This window comes from Anolis carolinensis, chromosome 2 (assembly GCF_035594765.1).
Source record: "Anolis carolinensis isolate JA03-04 chromosome 2, rAnoCar3.1.pri, whole genome shotgun sequence".
Lineage (NCBI taxonomy): Eukaryota > Metazoa > Chordata > Lepidosauria > Squamata > Dactyloidae > Anolis > Anolis carolinensis.
Window position 1 is genome coordinate 77,086,363 of NC_085842.1, and position 18,336 is coordinate 77,104,698.

At 38.8% G+C, this 18,336-nt stretch overlaps 1 protein-coding gene across 1 annotated transcript in view; it reads right to left on the minus strand.

Moving 5' to 3' along the window:
• The window catches only part of ippk (inositol-pentakisphosphate 2-kinase), a 46,003-nt gene that overhangs the window by 14,808 nt on the left and 12,859 nt on the right, over positions 1 to 18,336 (minus strand). Inside the window, exons 2-8 of the mRNA XM_003217657.4 lie at positions 15,006 to 15,053; positions 10,981 to 11,076; positions 9,545 to 9,611; positions 6,675 to 6,787; positions 4,565 to 4,654; positions 3,974 to 4,032; positions 3,500 to 3,572 (exon numbers count right to left, since the gene is read on the minus strand). Of these exons, the coding sequence (XP_003217705.2) occupies positions 3,500 to 3,572; positions 3,974 to 4,032; positions 4,565 to 4,654; positions 6,675 to 6,787; positions 9,545 to 9,611; positions 10,981 to 11,076; positions 15,006 to 15,053 (546 nt within the window). The remainder of the gene's footprint in view (positions 1 to 3,499; positions 3,573 to 3,973; positions 4,033 to 4,564; positions 4,655 to 6,674; positions 6,788 to 9,544; positions 9,612 to 10,980; positions 11,077 to 15,005; positions 15,054 to 18,336) is intronic.

Genomic DNA, 18,336 nt, shown 5'->3' on the forward strand with positions numbered 1-18,336 from the left:
GGATTTCATATCACAAAATCACAAGTCGAACACTTCCCAAGTGTCTAGGACTGTGTGATGTATTTTCGGATGATGCGTGCAGATCCCAGTAGGGTGGCCTTTTGCAGTTGGCAGATCGTAATTTTGTCAATGTCTATTGTTTTTAAATGCCGGCTGAGATCTTTTGGCATGGCACCCAATGTGCCAATCAACACCGGGACCACCTGCACTGGTTTCTGCCAGAGTCTTTGAAGTTTAATCTTGAGGTCCTGATAGCGGCTGAGTATTTCCTGTTGTTTTTCATCAATGCGACTGTCACCTGGGATGGCAACATCAATGATCCAAACCTTTTTCTTCTCCACAACTGTGATGTCTGGTGTGTTGTGTTCCAGAACTTGTCAGTCTGGATTCAGAAGTCCCACAGTATCTTTGCGTGCTCATTTTCCAATACTTTTGCAGGTTTGTGATCCCACCAGTTCTTTGCTGCTGAGAGGTGGTACTTGAGGCATAAGTTCTAATGAATCATTTTGGCCACATAGTTGTGCCTCTGTTTGTAGTCTGTCTGTGTGATTTTCTTACAGCAGCTGAGGAGATGATCAATGGTTTCGTCGGTTTCCTTGCACAGTCTGCATTTTGGGTCATCAGCTGATTTTTCGATCTTGGCCTTAATTATTTATTATTATTATTATTGACACAACGACGTTGTATGACACAGCAAACAAGATAGATATGCTGGATTTCGTTTCACAAAATCACAAGTCGAACACTTCCCAAGTGTCTAGGACTGTGTGATGTATTTTCGGATGATGCATGCAGATCCCAGTAAGGTGGCCTTTTGCAGTTGGCAGATCGTAATTTTGTCAATGTCTATTGTTTCCAAATGCCGGCTGAGATCTTTTGGCACGGCACCCAGTGTGCCCATCACCACCGGGACCACCTGCACTGGTTTCTGCCAGAGTCTTTGAAGTTCAATCTTGAGGTCCTGATAGCGGCTGAGTTTTTCCTGTTGTTTTTCTTCAATGCGACTGTCACCTGGGATGGCAACATCAATGATCCAAACCTTGTTCTTTTCCACAACTGTGATGTCTGGTGTGTTGTGTTCCAGAACTTTGTCAGTCTGGATTCGGAAGTCCCACAGTATCTTTGCGTGTTCATTTTCCACAACCTTTGCAGGTTTGTGATCCCACCAGTTCTTAACTGCAGGGAGGTGATACTTGAGGCATAGGTTCCAATGAATCATTTGGGCCACATAGTTGTGCCTCTGTTTGTAGTCTGTCTGTGCAATTTTCTTACAGCAGCTGAGGATATGATCAATGGTTTCATCGGTTTCCTTGCACAGTCTGCACTTTGGGTCATCAGCTGATTTTTCGATCTTGGCCTTGATTGCATTTGTTCTGATGGCTTCTGTCTCCTTCTTCAGGGTCCCATTCGTGAGCCAGAGCCAGGTCTTCTCTTTATCAGCTTTTCCTTCAATTTTGTCAAGGAACTTTCCATGCAGTGTTTTGTTGTGCCAGCTGTCAGCTCTAGTTTGTAGTGCGGTTTTCTTGTACTGTTTTTTTGTCTGCTGTGCTTTGAGGAGTTTCTGATTTTTGACTTCAATCAAAGCAGGTTCTTCACTTTGCTTGACATATTCTGCCAGGGCATGTTCTTCTTCTTTGACTGCTTGTTTTACTTGTAAGAGTCCTCTGCCCCCTGATCTTCTAGGCAGATATAGCCGGTCAACATCACTGCGAGGGTGCAGTGAATGATGAATGGTCATGAGTTTTCTTGTTTTTCTGTCCAAATTGTCCAGTTCCGCCTGTGTCCAATTTATAATGCCAGCAGTATATCTTATGACAGGTATGGCCCAGGTGTTTATGGCCTTGATGGTGTTGCCTCCATTGAGCTTGCTTTTGAGAATTTTTCTGACCCTTTGTGTGTATTCTTTATTGACCACAATCTTCACATGTTCATGCTTGATGTTGTCCAGCTGTAATATGCCCAGATATTTATAGGCCTCTGGCTGGTGACACTTTATTGTTTGGCCATTGGGCATATTGATGCCCTCACTTTCAATTATTTTCCCTTCTTCAATGCCACTGTCGAACATTTGTCCAAACCAAACTCCATGTTTATATCAGTGCTAAAAATTCGGACAGTGTTGGTCAGAGATTGGATTTCAGTTTCCGTTTTCCCATATAGCTTCAGGTCATCCATGTACATCAAATGTGAAATTTTGTGAGAATTCTTAGATGTTTGGTAGCCGAGATTTGTTTTTTGTAAGATTGTTGACAGAGGGATCATGGCAATAATGAAAAGCAGAGGGGACAATGAGTCTCCCTGGAAAATTCCTCTCCTGATGTTGACAAGTCCATAACTTTCATTTCCAACAAACAGTTCAGTTTTCCAGTGCTCCATCATGTTTTCAATGAAGGTGCCAACGTTTTTACTAATCCCGATGGCGTCCAGGCACTTGATGATCCAGCTGTGTGGGAGTGAGTCAAAGGCCTTTTTGTAGTCAATCCACGTCATGTGAAGATTAGCTTTTCGGCTCTTACAGTTCTCCAGAATCATTTTGTCAATCAATAACTGGTCTTTTGTGCCCCTGCTTTTCCGTTTGTTGCCTTTCTGTTCATCTGGCAAGATGTTTTTTTCTTCAAGATAGTCTTGAATTCTGTCAGCTATGATGCCAGTCAGTAGTTTAAACATAGTGGGCAGACACGTTATTGGCCTGTAGTTTCCTGGTGCTACACCCCTCCGCAGGTGCCACCTTGACGTGGTGGGGGGGCTTACCTGCTCCAATGATGACTGAGGGCTGTGCTGGCGGTAGTGTAACTACCGGTAGGTCCAACCAAGCCAGAGAGGCCTCAGCTGAGGAGCAGAACTAAGAGCACCTAACCCATTAGCATTATGGAGAATCAAACCCAAACGAAGTCTATACTGGCTCGGTCGTCGCCCAGGATAAAAAGGACCGCGGTGGATGCTGCTGATTCTGGACATCCATTGACAAGTGGGCTACGGAATCATCAAACCCCAAATGAACAGTCACAGAAGCGGCAGAAATACACAATGCCAGAAAACCGCACAATTATTATTATTATTATTATTATTATTATTATTATTATTGTGTCTTAGAATCAAAGAAATACAGTATCTTCAATGAATGAAATAGAGGCACATTTAATAATAATAATAATAATAATAATAATAATAATAATAACTTTATTTTTATACCCCGCCTCTATCTCCCCAAAGGGGACTCAGGGCGGCTTACATGAGGCCAAGCCTGAATAAAAACAATAGCAATATAAAACACAATAATAGACAAAAAACATGCACAATTATAAAAATTTAAACATTTCTACCAGCATTACTACTATGCAATATTTCTCCAATGAAAACTGAAGATTTCAATTAAGTGTCAGATGTATTCAAGTTTGTCTGACTGGCAGAAGATAAACTCTACTGCATGGCTGAACAGAAAAATATATGTGGTGGGACCAGCAAGGTGACAAAAAAGGTAACTTTCAGTGCAACTTACCTTAAATATTTTTAAGTTATTCTGTGCCTCCTGTAATAGGCTTCCCAAGGCAAAGTGCATTCGCTGTTTATTTCTGAAAAAGAAAAATATACTGGAATATTTAAATCTGAAAAATATCACTACCTGAATGCTAATATATTCCCTTTGGTCTACTGATATCCAGATCTATGTCCCTAATTTCCATCTCCACAATCACTTCTTTACAAACCCAGTACCGAAGCCATCCCAGCCAGTCATAACTGTCCTTCTAACTGCACACTTTTTCTTCATTTTCATATTATGTGGCAGACCCACCATGCAGCTAACCTTTCTAAAAGATGGAAAAATTTCAAGGTATAAAAAACAGGTGTTAAATAAGATCTATAACGGCTTTCACTACAATAACCTTCAATAATGATATTAAATAGTGCTAAACTGTGGAAATAAAAGTTCAATATAAAATATGCACAAGGTTGTTTTTGAACAGATTCTTACCCTGAGAAGAGATCTAGAGGACAATATTTACTGAGCCGTTTCCACTTTCCTTTTGCTACCTGTGAACACACAATAATTATAAATGAGTTCAAGGGAAAGTCCCACTATACACCCATTTATTTCTAGAACAATTCTATTACTAGTTCAAGTGATTTCCAAATTTTTATAGACATCAAGCATATAAGTACATTACATAATCTAAGATTACGATTAAATACAGTTTCTAGTTATAAGGTCCTCTCTTAAGATCACTCTCCTTTGGAAAAGATTGTAACAGATCCCTGACCACTTGAAAGAAATCCACTGCAAAGTTTTATTTTATTGTAATGAGTTTCAGAAAGAGACTAATGAATATAATTTACCAAACAAAATGTTCAATAAAAATATTTTTCATAAAGTACAGCGGATTTTAATGAAAAAAGTTATTTATAACATTATAAGCAAGTGTTGTTTCGTTAAAGCAAGGAAGCACAATTCTAAAAGTTTTTAATTGATCAGTTGTTTTTTGAATTGTAGCCAAGATGAAGCATTAATTCTACCCTGGTGCACTACAAACAAAATACACACATCATACAGTTGACAGGACATTACCTTTAGATGCTGATGCATGCAATAACGACATACTTTGTATTTTATCTCTTGGGAAACATGGCTTGAAAAAGGGAGAAACCCACATTTGGGCTGTAGGAAGAAATAAGTAAAGAAATGTATAAACTATGTCTTATATATTTAATATAATACATTTAGCTCTCACACACCAGGACCTTGTTTGTTTAAAAAAAACTTCAGGCTTGGCAAGAGGCTGACACTTAGGGCCTTTCCACACTGCCCCTTTATCCCAGGATCTAATCCAAGATTATGTGTTTATCCCAGGTTATGGGCAGTGGGGACTCACATATTCTAGTTTAAAGCAGATAATCTGGGATCAAATCCAGGGATAAAGGACAGTGTGGAAGGACCCTTAGAAACATGAACTACAACTACGCAAGTCACAATGCCACATAATGCCTACATTTTCAATCTAATTCTATGACTCCAGTGTTTCAGCCTTTGCATGAGAGTTCAAGACATAAACCTAACGTATTTGGTTTTTGTGCTAAATCTTTTGCTTTCACCACTGACGTACACATAAATAATAGACCTTTTTCTATTCCTGCTTTAGGATTATTATAGTAAACTCTTATACATCTCATGGCATTTGATATACAGCGTTCCCTCGCTACTTTGCGGTTTGCTTATCGCGGACTCACTGTTTCGTGAGAAAACACTAAGCAACTGAGGTATGGACTTTCTCCCATCCCAAGGAGCCAGTGAAGCCTTTCCTACCAGCGCCGGCGGGCCCCTTGCTCTGTGCCCGCCATGTTACTCTGGCTGCCTCTGCTCCTGCAGCCATGGAAGAAGGACCGTCGCTCCGGCCCGGTGAGTGAGCAAGCAAGGGAGGGGGGATGAGAGAGTTTGAGGGTGGGCAGCAAAGGTTGGTCAGGCTCCTGCTTCTGATGCCGCTCCAGCTGGGCCACGCTGGGAAATATGGAGGACTCAGAAACGGGGGGGGTCCCCTCTTCCGAGTCCTCCATGTTTCCTGGTGTGGCCCGGCTGGCCAGGTTCCTGCTTCCGCTGCCACTCCTCCCCAATTCTCAGCGTGGCCCATCTGGAGCGGCGGCAGAAGCAGGAGCCTGGCCAGCCTTTGCTGCCCACATTCACTCTCTCTCACCCACCCTCCCTTGTTCACTCACTCACCAGGCCGGAGCGGCGTTCCTTCTTTCTTGGCTGCAGATAGGAAAGGCTTCACTGGCTCCCTGGGACAGGTGAAAAGCCACCTAACTATTAAAATAATGTACAAATATTATTATTATGAAAATATTAAAATAAAGCGTCCCTACTTCGCAGATTTTCACTTTTCGCGGGTGGTCCTGGAATGGTACCCCAAGTTAAAACTAATGTAATAAATCTAATCTAATTATTTTTAGTTGCTCAATTTTCAGGTTTGGATAGTAAACAGAAATGTACAAATATCAGTAATGAGCAGAATTCAGGGGAGTCTCCCTTACAAACATTGCACCACTCAGCAAGAGTATTGTGTTCTGGCTCAAAATTACTGTTTGTAGACCTGCTGTTTCCTGTTTCTTTTGTTTTTAATCACAGCAGCAAGGCATGTGGGCATGATAAGCACTATGTTCTGGTTTTGCTCTAACCATCTGCACTGATCATTTGAGAGCCAAAATCTTGATTAGAGAAAGAAACAAGGGCAATTAGAATTTTCTCTTGCAGTTTTGAAAACTGGTAGTGACAACACAGAGGGAAGAACAGTCCTATTATGGAATCTAATGATTTACAAATGAAAGTCAGTGTGGCATAGTGGGATGACTGATCCTACAGCTCTGGAAACCAGGATTCAAATCCCTGCTCAGCCACAGAAACCCACCAGGGGACCTTGGGCAAGTCACATTCTCTCCACCTCAGAGTAAAGCAATGGCAAACCCCCTCTGAACAAGCCTTGCCAAGAAACCCCCATGAGAGGACCATCTTTGGGTCTCTATGAGTCATAGGTAAGTTGAAGGCATGGACAACAACAAATACTTTCATATTTTTGTTTTAACCCAGCTGTTTATTTGGTAAACGAGATCAGAGACACAGAACAACTACAATGCCAATATGTTAATGGTTACACTTAAAACATTCTAAAAGCTCCTAGCAAACCTACCTTAATCTCTATACAAAGTATTGGGCGATGTTCAACAAAATGTAGCCTAGTGAGGTTAGGAAGGCACATAGCATAACCACTAAGAGCATCCATATTTTTATCACAACGAGACTCTGCAAGGAAATAAAAGGAAAAAATAATTGCTTTCATTCATGCTGACATTGCAACATCATGGATGTTAAAAGTAAAATTGGAAACAACCAATCCCCACTCTCAAAAGGTTAAGATGTGATCAAAAGTTAAAGTCACCTTGGGCCCCATGTTGGAAGAAAAGTGAGATATACAGTAGAGCAGGGGTCCCCAAACTTTTTAAGCCGAGGGCTGGTCCACAATCCTTCAGACTGTTGAGGGGCCGGATTATCATTTGGAAAAAAAAAACCCAATTCCGATGCACACTGCATATGTCTTATTTGTAGTGCAAATACAACAACAACAACAACAACAACAGCAACAGCAAGAAAAATGAAAGAACAATACAATATTTAAAAATAAAAAATTTTTTAACCAACATACATTGATCAGGATTTCAATGGGAAGTGTGGGTCTGCTTCTGGCCAATGAGATAGTCAAGTTAATTAGGATTGTTGTTGTTGTGTGCCTTCAAGTCATTTCAGACTTTGGGCGAGCCTAAGTCTAAAATGTATTTATTTATTATTTATTTATTTACTGCATTTGTTTACTACATTTGTAACACACCCTTCTCACCCCAAAGGGGACTCAGAGTGGCTTACAAATTATATGTACATACAATATATTATATTATTAGCATAGCACAATATTAGCATTATATATTACTATATTGAACTATACCACTATACTGTAATATTATTAGTAATATTATATGTACTATAGAACATATAATTAATATCATTATATGTTATTATTATTAGTATTATATTGTATTACATTATAATATTATTATCAATATTATATGTATATACAATATATTATACTATAAAACTGAGGGCGGGGGCCAGGTAAATGACCTCGGAGGGCCGCATCCGGCCCCCGGGCCTTAGTTTGGGGACCCCTGCAGTAGAGTCTCACTTATCCAACATAAACGGGCCAGCAGAACATTGGATAAGGAACCTCAAGAGCAATTTCTTTTAATTAACTAAGAAGTGGTCGCAACTTGACTGATCTTCCTTTAACCTGAATGGTAAACCTACATGTTCTCTGCTCATTATGCAGCATACTCAGCCTAACCTACTTCAGAGGAATTGTTGTAAAGTTACAAATGCTGCTCCAATTTCTTTGGAGGGAGGAAGGAAGGGTGGAATACAAATGCAGAAACACTATTGTGTGAACACACATAAAACCACCATGTTATTCACTATTCAAGACTGATAACTTTGTTGTGTCTTTACTCAAGACACCACATAAAAAACCATAAAGAAGGTCCAGCTAAAGTTTTTCTGTACAGAATGTTTTATTACGTTTTAGCTTTTGTGTTACAAATCCTCACCAAACAAACATGACTTGATTTAGTGCAATGATGTGCCAAGTATACCAGCATCTTCACACCAACCTTTTATTTTTAAAAAGCTGCCTTCTTGTGAATTGGCTCTGAAATTGTTCCCTGAAAAACCCTACCCTTTAAGTTTTCCATTGGTCTTGAAGTACAATGAGTTCAACTACATAGAGAGGTGGATAAATGGAAAGATGGCATGGTCTGTGAAGAAGACCTGGTAAAGCTAATCAGTTTTACAGCTCAAGAATATATCCACACCATTATGCAGAAAAGAATCAACTTAACAGAAGAGAAATCTAGAAACAAATGTATCTGTGCCAGCAACCTTTCTCAATACTCAGTTTAGGAGAAGTAAAGCATTTACCAATTATAAACACAAATTAAATTCCATTAATCACAGAAATTATAACTATGCTAGTACTGAGTGACAGGACATTCAAATATTAATCATATGTTTTCCTTCTTCAGAAAAGCTTGGGGCTTCCTATTAATTTTCATACAAATACAAATAGAGCCAGTTTTAGTCACTGAACAACAGGCCATTGTACTGCTACTCTTTAAACCCTTAATGAGGTCAAGTTTAAATTAGGACAAATTTATTTTGAAAAAAGTATATTCTCTACCTTCTTGATGACATAACCTCATTGCATAAGCTTGACTAACTTCCCAGAAATGCTATCTTGAACTATTAACCAAAAATCTCCACTACATAAGAAAATTATAATTACTACTCTTCTTTAAAAATATATAAAGAATCATACAGTCACATTTTGAACCCAAGAAAAACTGAACGCCAAGCATTTCATAATCAAGTAGAATAATAATTTTGGGTGGGAAGGTAATATAGACAACTTGGAATGCAGATGACCTACAGACAATAACCGCTTCTTTGAAAAGCTTCTGTATGTGCAGATAAGTGTCTTTATTAGTGCATTTGCAAAAATAAATAAATAAATAAATAAATAGGTGGAGGAGTATAGAGCCAAAACCTAGAGTCCTGTTTAAAAACAGAGCCCTATTTTGCAAGCAGCGCATGGCATGTGTTCTTCTTCTTCCAAGAAAGAGAGAAACAGTCAGTACTGTACACTCCAGATAAAACACCATGCTGGAGGCATGCAGTACAGCAATTTCTCTCATACTTACAAGGTGTAGGGTTCTATGAGCAGTCTTTAGAATTACAAGAATTAAAATTCTATTTTCTGTTCAAGCAAAGTAAAGTAAAAACTCTTTTCACATGGCCTTCAAGACTAGACACACGGTTATTTTGCCTGTGCGCTTGGACAAAATTTTAGTCTCTCCATGGTGATTTTCAATACTGTCCTAAAGAAGGTGGCTGTCCTGCCTCCCCCTCCCCCAAACTAGTTTAGCAAAGTTACCATACCTTTAGTTTAGTTCTTACCTGGTCGCTCTGACTGGATCTTTAAACAAAGCTGTTTCACGAAGTCCAAGGATAGCTGTACAACCTCCTAAAAACACAAAATAAACAGCTACATATAGACTCAGCAATTACTATTTTCAATGAAGTCAAAGATCTTTGATTAGAAATAAAGCAACTATGAAGACCTACCTGTGTGAAAACATGCGATAAAAGTGTAAAACTGACTAAAAAATGAGACTGACACAACAATAAACTGGGGGGGGGGGGGGGGAGAGAGAGGGGAGAGATGGACACAACGTTTGGATGACAATCTTCTAATTCTTCCACGAAAAGCCTTTAATCATTTTATGAAATGTTTGTGACACTGTAAGTATTATGCCACATTCCCAGTGATCTGATCCAATTATTCTATTTATCTCCAGTTCTTATTTTCAGGAACCATATATCTTATGCAACTGAATATGAAATTGAAAACACATGTTTATCCTTAAGTTTATCAGTCTAGAGCAGGCAGCACCATGAATCATGAAATCCAACATTTCGTATCAAGAACAAGATTAGAAGAGAAGGCTCCCATATACGAGTTCTTGTTCTTAAACAAAACTATGAATGCTTTCCAGTAAAGGAGATGGTCTTCTTAGGCAACGGTGAACACATCTTATGACATTTCGGATTATTGCTGAATATTTGTGCAAGCTTTCAGCAATTGTTTCCTGTTTAGATTTACATAATGAAAACTGGTGAAAATACTCAGGAGCTCAAATGAATTTTTCCTTTGCTTTACACATGATAAAGAAAAGAAACTGTAAAATATCTAAAATTGAACAGAATAGTTTTGTGATATTTAAATCCAAAGACCTTGCCTTCTACATTAAGTAGCCAGAATATTCTCGTTCACATAATCGTTACCCTTATGTAAGAGATAACATCAGGTTAGTCTGTCCCTTTGGTTTCTCTTTTGAATTCAGTGCTTCCTGGTCCATAATGTTTTCACAAGTACACTATTCAATTTAGACTGCATGTCAGCAGTGCCTGCCTACATCTTAATAGGTTCTTCCTCACCTCCCACCCAATTCTGTTAACAACACACTTTAAAAACCAACACAAGAACAGTGTGTTTTAATAAACTACTTATGGTTTACTACCTCCTTCTACACTTTTCCTCCCCACTAAAGAATAATCTGTAGAAAATTGATTGTTTCAACTTCTAATAACACACATTCAGGTTAAGGGTAGGGAAACTTTTACTCTCCTGATTAGTACTACTCTACAGCTCTGTGCTGCAAATTCAAACACAGATTATAATAGAAACTTTACACACCACTCTATTTTCCATATGTGTATCCTGAAGACAAGTTAGATAACACTTGTTCATTTAGCGAAATCCAAATCACCCCATCTGACTAGATAATTTTACAAAGATGTGATGTATATCAAAAATAAAACAAAAGAGTTACCCCATGATGGATGTATTTTTCTCCAAAAAACTGCTTCATTATGTGTTTGCCAAAGTAAACTATATTCTGAAGATGATGAAAGATTTCTTCAGGTGTCTGAAAAGAAAATTATAAATTGTTTGTAGAACATATTATACAACACCTAGCAGATAACAAACTGCTTTGCAAACACAGCGTTGTCAACCACTGCAAAAGAAGTTTACTTAAAGTGTGCAGAGTCCACAAACACCTCAATAAACCTTCAAGCAATACATAAAACCATACAATAGTATCTATTAGCAAATGAGACTATTTGCATTATTACTCAATTCTTTAGGACAGGAGTTCTCAAACCTTATCAGCTCTGGAGCTCTTTTGAGGCAAACGTTTCTCATGGAGCACCAAAAATATTATATACTGTATAATGTATATATACCAGACATGGACAAACTTTTTGATGCATTGTGATTTAACATTTGACAGATGGGCTGGACTAGTGAGACTATTTGTGTGAACTAATTGAAAAAAAACCATGAGCAATCCTATGCACACCAGCACATATCTCATTTGTAACGCAAAAAAAGATTAAAAAGAACAATATAATATTTTAAATGAAGACCAATTTAAGCAACATAAACTGAACAGTATATCAGTGGAAGACCCCAGGGGCGATACAGTCCAACCCTCTTCTGCCATGCAGGAAAAGCTCAATCAAAGCACCCCCAACAGATGGCCACCCAGTCTTTGTAACAACAACAACAACAGAGACCCCAAGTATGGAGCCCCTCAAGCTGCTTTGTGGAGCACACTTTGAGAACCGCTGCTTTCATGAAATTCCATCACTACTGTGCCCGCTTCTCACACTGAGGAAGAGGAAAGCTTGTTTTCTACTGCTCTGGAGACTAGGGGCGGTTTGAGACAGCCCAATAACCCAGGACCATTCATATTTTAAAAACGCGAATGTTATCAGTTCCTAATCTACACATGCCCCAGAAAGCATGTACTTTCTGGGGCAGGTGTCCAGATATACTCCTGGATCTTTCCCGAAGAACACCCGGACACGCAAACTCCTTCCTCAAAGCCCCTTTAAAAACTAAAATAACTTACCCGACCTCCATTAGAGTGATGCTGCAGCTCTCCTGGTATGTAGGAATGACACACCAGGAAAAAGGGTGGGGAGGAGGAAAATCAGAGACAGAGGAAGTAGTGCGTTTATCCCTGGAATAAACCCACTAACAAATTAATTCGTCACAAACCTGGTTTGTGGCAAATTAATTCATGTTTATCTGGGATGTCATCTGGACGGCCCTCTTTTAACTGCGGGAACTCCCGCGTTAAAGGGGCTGTCTAGATGGGCCCTAGGACACAGAGCAATGAATTCAAATTACAAAAATATTACAAAAATGTCCTTACGGTAAGAGTCGTTCCGCAGTGGAATACGCTGCTGCCTCAAGGTGTGGTGGAGCCTCCTTTTCTGGAAGTTTTAAAGAAGGGCTAGATAGCCATCTGTTGGGGGCACTTTGATTGTGTGTTCCTGCATGGCACGGGGTTGGACTGGATGACCCTTGAGGCCTCTTCCAAATTCTATGATTCTATTATGCTATCCAAATCATTGTGCCATGTAACCTAAAGCAAGTGTGGGAAACGATGGGATGCTGGTTCCCCAGGAGGCTGCACTGCTCATTTTACCCACTTCTGCAAAAAGATTGTCAAGAAGGGCTGAAAATTATCTATGAGGACAAAAACATGATGAAAATGCCCTTATACCTTTTAATGATTGTTTGAAGGAAAAGCCCTTCTGATATTTATTTGCAAAAGTCCCACTGTTGTCCATCCTTGCTTTAAGTTACATAGCAGAATTATTTGGATTAAAGGGCACAGGGGTATTTACATCATGTTTTGTGTCCTCATAGATAGCTTTTGAACCCACAGAAACCTTCATTTAAACAACAGGAAGTAAGAATTAATGTTTAAAGAATAAACTGTTTAAAAGTTTATTCATGGTCTCCATTGCTTAAAGTGTCGTTGAAGTAACCTGCAGGCCCCTAGAAGTTAATTGGAAGCATTTTAGTGCAAAAAATAGAATAAATTTGCCCTCCAAGAGGTCATGGGGGCACAAAAAAAGACCATGCCCCCCCCCCACACACACACACACTTTAAAACATGATCAAGGAGCAAACAGAAAAGAGATTTTAAAAAGTCTCCATATACAAAAAAATAACTAGGTGAAAATACAGATTTTATGTATTTTTTCAGAGGCAACTTATGCAGCCAACAGAAGAAAGTTATGATTGTAGTGAAGCATTTTAGTTTGCAATCCTGTGCCAATGGTGCCTAAATTCACATTCCCTCAAACATGTCTCATTAAAACAAGAAATTGTTATTTCAAATAGGCATGCTGCATATTAAGCATGCCATTTTAGGACTTGGGATCAGTAATTTAAAATCCAACAGGACTGATGAAAATTTAAATAGCAACCCACATATGGTGCATAGCCAATGTGTGGTATTAAAGAGTAATCTAGAATTGTATGCTTCATTTTATAAAGCAACTCAGTCTGAAGGTAATTTTCCATGATGTTACACACACTTTCTTTTGTACATAGGTTCACTTCAAGTGTGGCCTATTGGTTTGAGTATTGTACTAGCACTCTAGGCCATTAGGGTCTGAAGTGCCCTTCAGCCATGAAAACCCACTGAGTGATCTTAGGTAAGTCACACTCTCAGTCTCAGAGGAAAGTAACGGTAAATCAGTTCTGAACATTGTGAAGAAAATGCTATGACAGGTTTGCCGTAGGAACTCCATAAATTGAAAGCACACAGCTACAGTTTGAACTGAAAAGCCAATATAATTTTATTTTAAACTATTAGAAGAAACAAATGGAAATAACCTGCATATGCTAATTATTACAAGTAAAAGACTGGTTTCACCTCAGTCTGTTTTCTACAGATTCAAAATTCCAGCAGGCAAAACAACAACAAAAGAGAAATACTTCACTTCATAAATTGAAGTACATAGGCCAAAATTCAATTGTTAGTCCCAATTTGATCTATTAAATTAATAGAACTAAAGGAAAATTTGATGTATCAAATTCCGGCATATTTTACTATTACAGTAGAGTCTCACTTATCCAAGTCTCGCTTATCCAAGTTTCTGGATTATCCAAGCCATTTTTGTTGTCAATGTTTTCAATATATCGTGATATTTTGGTGCTAAATTCGTAAATACAATAATTACAACATAACATTACTGCGTATTGAACTACTTTTTCTGTCAAATTTGTTGTAAAACATGATGTTTTGGTGCTTAATTTGTAAAATCATAACCCAATTTGATGTTTAATAGGCTTTTCCTTAATCCCTCCTTATTATCCAACATATTCGCTTATCCAAGCTTCTGCCGGCCTGTTTAGCTTGGATAAGTGAGACTCTACTGTATTTTAATATGTGTTCTTATAGAATCTTTACAGTGATTATGTGTTTTAACTATGTTACAACCTGCTTTGAGCCACAAGGAGAGGTGAGTGAGAAACAAGTTAAAATATTTCATGTCCATAACCAGTACATTGAAACTATAACAAAAAAGACAATACAAATTACACTTCACTATAAATTTCCCACGAATTAGTAATTCAGTATCTAATAAGAGGAAACTAAGAGTTAGACAACTGGCTCAACTGCCAATTTTGATTGCCACAGAAATATTAGACTTAAACTGTCTTAGTCTTTATATCTGTACTAATAAACCTTCAAAGATTATCTGAGTAACTTAATTAATTTGGCCTGATCTGTTTTCCTAAAAGTAGATCTAAAATGTGCTGCAGCAGTTCTTCCTACTCAACCAAAAAAACAGGACACCAAAGTATCACATGCACCAAGTATGCACAAAGGGGTTTTTGTTGTTATAAGAACTCCATTACTACAACCTCCTGATTTAGCATACCTTATAGCAACCATGGTTATTCAGAAGCCACATTCATTGCAGTATAACTGTGGATCTTTGCACACACACAAAAGAGAAAACAAGCAAGATTTATTTGTCTCACCTTATTTCTGTTTGGAAGAAACTTCAAAAAGCGTAGCACCACACAACGCTGAAATGCAAGAAAATGTGCACTTATTAGCAGAGTTTTTCAATTTGGTCAACCTAATCTTCTAGCAAAAAAGATGAACCTAACAAAACTCTTTTCTCTTTTTCCAAATTTAAAATGTTGCTTTTGACATAAATATATGCTAACCAATTATTTTTAGTTGCCTTAATACTTTGAGGAATAGGTAGATAATAAAAGTTAATTCATGGGGTCACCATATGTCAGCAGGCAACATGAAGGCAAATACACAAACACGTTTCACAACTCTCCCTTCAACGAAGGAGGCAATAAGACAACATGCCCTGGCTGCCGTTTACTTTCCGGGCCCAATGCAAGGTGCAGGTTATTACCTACAAAGCCCTAAACGGTTTGGGACCCACCTACCTTAGAGACCGCATCTCCCTCTATGAACCCACACGTTCTCTTCGCTCATCGGGGGAGGCCCTCCTCTCGCTTCCACCACCTTCGCAGTCGCGGTTGGTGGGGACGAGAGAGAGGGCCTTCTCCGTCGTGGCCCCCCGACTTTGGAACTCGCTCCCCAGGGAGATCAGGCAGGCCCCTACCCTCCTCTCCTTCCGGAAGAGCCTAAAAACCTGGCTCTTCAAAAAAGCCTTCGACGATTAACTATTAGGTTGAACTATCTGCCCATCCAACTACAGGTCTTTTCTGCCACTACTATTCTGCACTTTATTGAGAAACTACCTCTCCTATTTGATATACTTTGCACTTTGGCCCAGATCCTTGTTTTACTCTTCTGCTTTTAATATTTTATGCTATATGTTGATTACTATGATGGTTTTATTGATATTGATGTTTTATTGTTGGTATAATTGTTTTATCATTTTATTGTTGTATGTTTTCGGGCTTGGTCCCCATGTAAGCCGCTCCGAGTCCCCATTGGGGAGATGGGGCGGGGTATAAAAATAAAGTTATTATTATTATTATTATTATTATTATTATTATTATTATTATTATTATTATAGGATGAAGCATGAGGATCTTGGACGAATGGAATTACAGTAATTATATATATGTTTTTAAGGTTTCTATAATGTACTAGCTGTGCCCGGCCACGCGTTGCTGTGGCAAAGTCTGGTGGTATAGGAAATAAAGTATTGAGGAATTGGTGGTAGTTAAGGTAAAGGGTAAAGGTTTTCCCCTGACATTAAGTGCTCATCTCCATTTCTAAGCAGAAGAGCCAGCGTTGTCCATAGACACCTCCAAGGTCATGTGGCCATTGGCATGACTGCATAGAGCGCCGTTACCTTCCCACCGGAGCGGTACCTATTGATCTACTCACACTGACATGTTTTTGAACTGCTAGGTTGGCAGGAGCTGGGGCTAACAGCGGGTGCTCACTCCGCTCCCAGGATTTGAACCTGGGACCTTTTGGTCCACAAGTTCAGCAGCTCAGTGCTTTAACACACTGTGCCACCAGGGGCCCCTTTTACACTGCCATATAATCCAGTTCAAATCAGGTAATCTGTATTTTATAGACAGTGTAGAAGAGGCCTAAGTGAGGCCTAACTCTGCCTGTCCCCTGGGCTGAGTGGATTGCTAGGAGACCAAGTGGGCAGAGAATAGCCTTCTAACTGGCAGCAATTGGATAAAAATAATTATTCCTCTCCCTCTAATTAGGACTTTATTTTTCTTTTCTTTTTGTTGTATGAACATAGAGGCATGGATGAGGGGTTGTGCTGCCAAGTTTAGTGTTTCTGGGATGTGTAGTTTTGTTGTTTTGTCCTAGGCTGAAATTTCATTACCCTTTTATATATATAGATTTTAACAATGTTATCAACGGGTCTATATGTATTGTTTTGCTTTTATGATTGTATTCTTTGGGCATTAAATTTTGCCAATTTTTGTAAGCCTCCCTGAGTCCCTTTGGGTGAGAAGGGTGGAGTATATATGTTGTAAATAAATAAATACATAAATTGCCTCAGAGGCAGCCAACCATGGTTTAGAGAGGCTATGATGTGGGGCTGTGGGGAAACAGAATGTATCAAAATGCTATGAGATTCAGATACATTTTGAAATTGATTTTGGATTTCAAGAAGTGAGAACTATCTATGGTTTTGGGCAGCTATAAGAAATGAATATCAGAGACTATTCCATCGTTCTACTGTATTCGATAAATCTATTCTTCTTGATATTTAAAACTAATTCCAGCTTTCTACCAAGCCTCAACTGGAGTTAGGCCACACATACCAAACTGAAGAAACAATACAATTCACAAGTCCACATTTAAGAGATAGTAATCCAATCCAGCAAGGCAATAATTGGGGAATAAGAATATGATGAGTGGTAGGGTTTTTAGGAGTTTCTCCCTCAAATCCAAAATCCTGTATCTATCAGCTCAAAATCTGTGGTGTCATCTTCAATCCTGTTAGTGCCAGTTCAAACCCTGTCTGAATCTCACAGAGCCATATCTCTGCCTTTTGATATATTCCATTTTCTCACAACCCTCACATTCAAGCCAAGTCTATCTAGCATCTTCTTCAGCCTGCATGAAAGTTTCTGTCACACCTGCTTCTCAGTGTGAACCAAACCTTATTCTCTCATTAAGCAAAGCTCATAATGTTTTTTGGATGGGGCAAAGAACCCATTGTTGTAGCAGATCTGGGTGAAATCCAGCAAGAAATGAAGTGATTAACTGGAGACAGAGAATGAATGAACAGTTTTCAAGCCAAGCCACACTGTTGAATCTTTCCTGCCATGTGCCAAGAGCCAGGAGAGTATCAGGAACCACCTGTACAAACAGCAAAATCTGATATGGCCTACGAGCTCTGCCCTTTGCTCACAACTACCTACTGAATTTAAAAAAAACTGTCAGTACTGACTGATGCCACTGCAGGATACATTGCTTTAGACTGTTAATTGTGGGTGCACACACAGGTTTTAACTTGAAGAAGAGCTAATAAATTCAAAGTCATCTCTTGGCACTTTCAAATTAATTTGATTTGCACATTTCTGGTTTATCTTCAGTTCCTTGCTTGTGTATATGTAATACTTCCCCAAAAACTACAGGAAGCAAACATTTCCTCACTTTGTTCGCAATATAGTTCCACATACATATTGTGGCACTGATTATGCCAAGTTAGAAGCCAAATCTACATTTTTAAAAATAAATTTGTAACACTAAATTTCTTTTCAATAATTTATATTATTAAATATTTTTTTCTTAGTAAATAGGATGTTTCAATAACCACACTTAAACCCAAGAAATTTAGTGGAGATTTTTCAGAGCTGTGTGTATTGGGTTGTTGTATGTCTTTCGGGCTGTGTG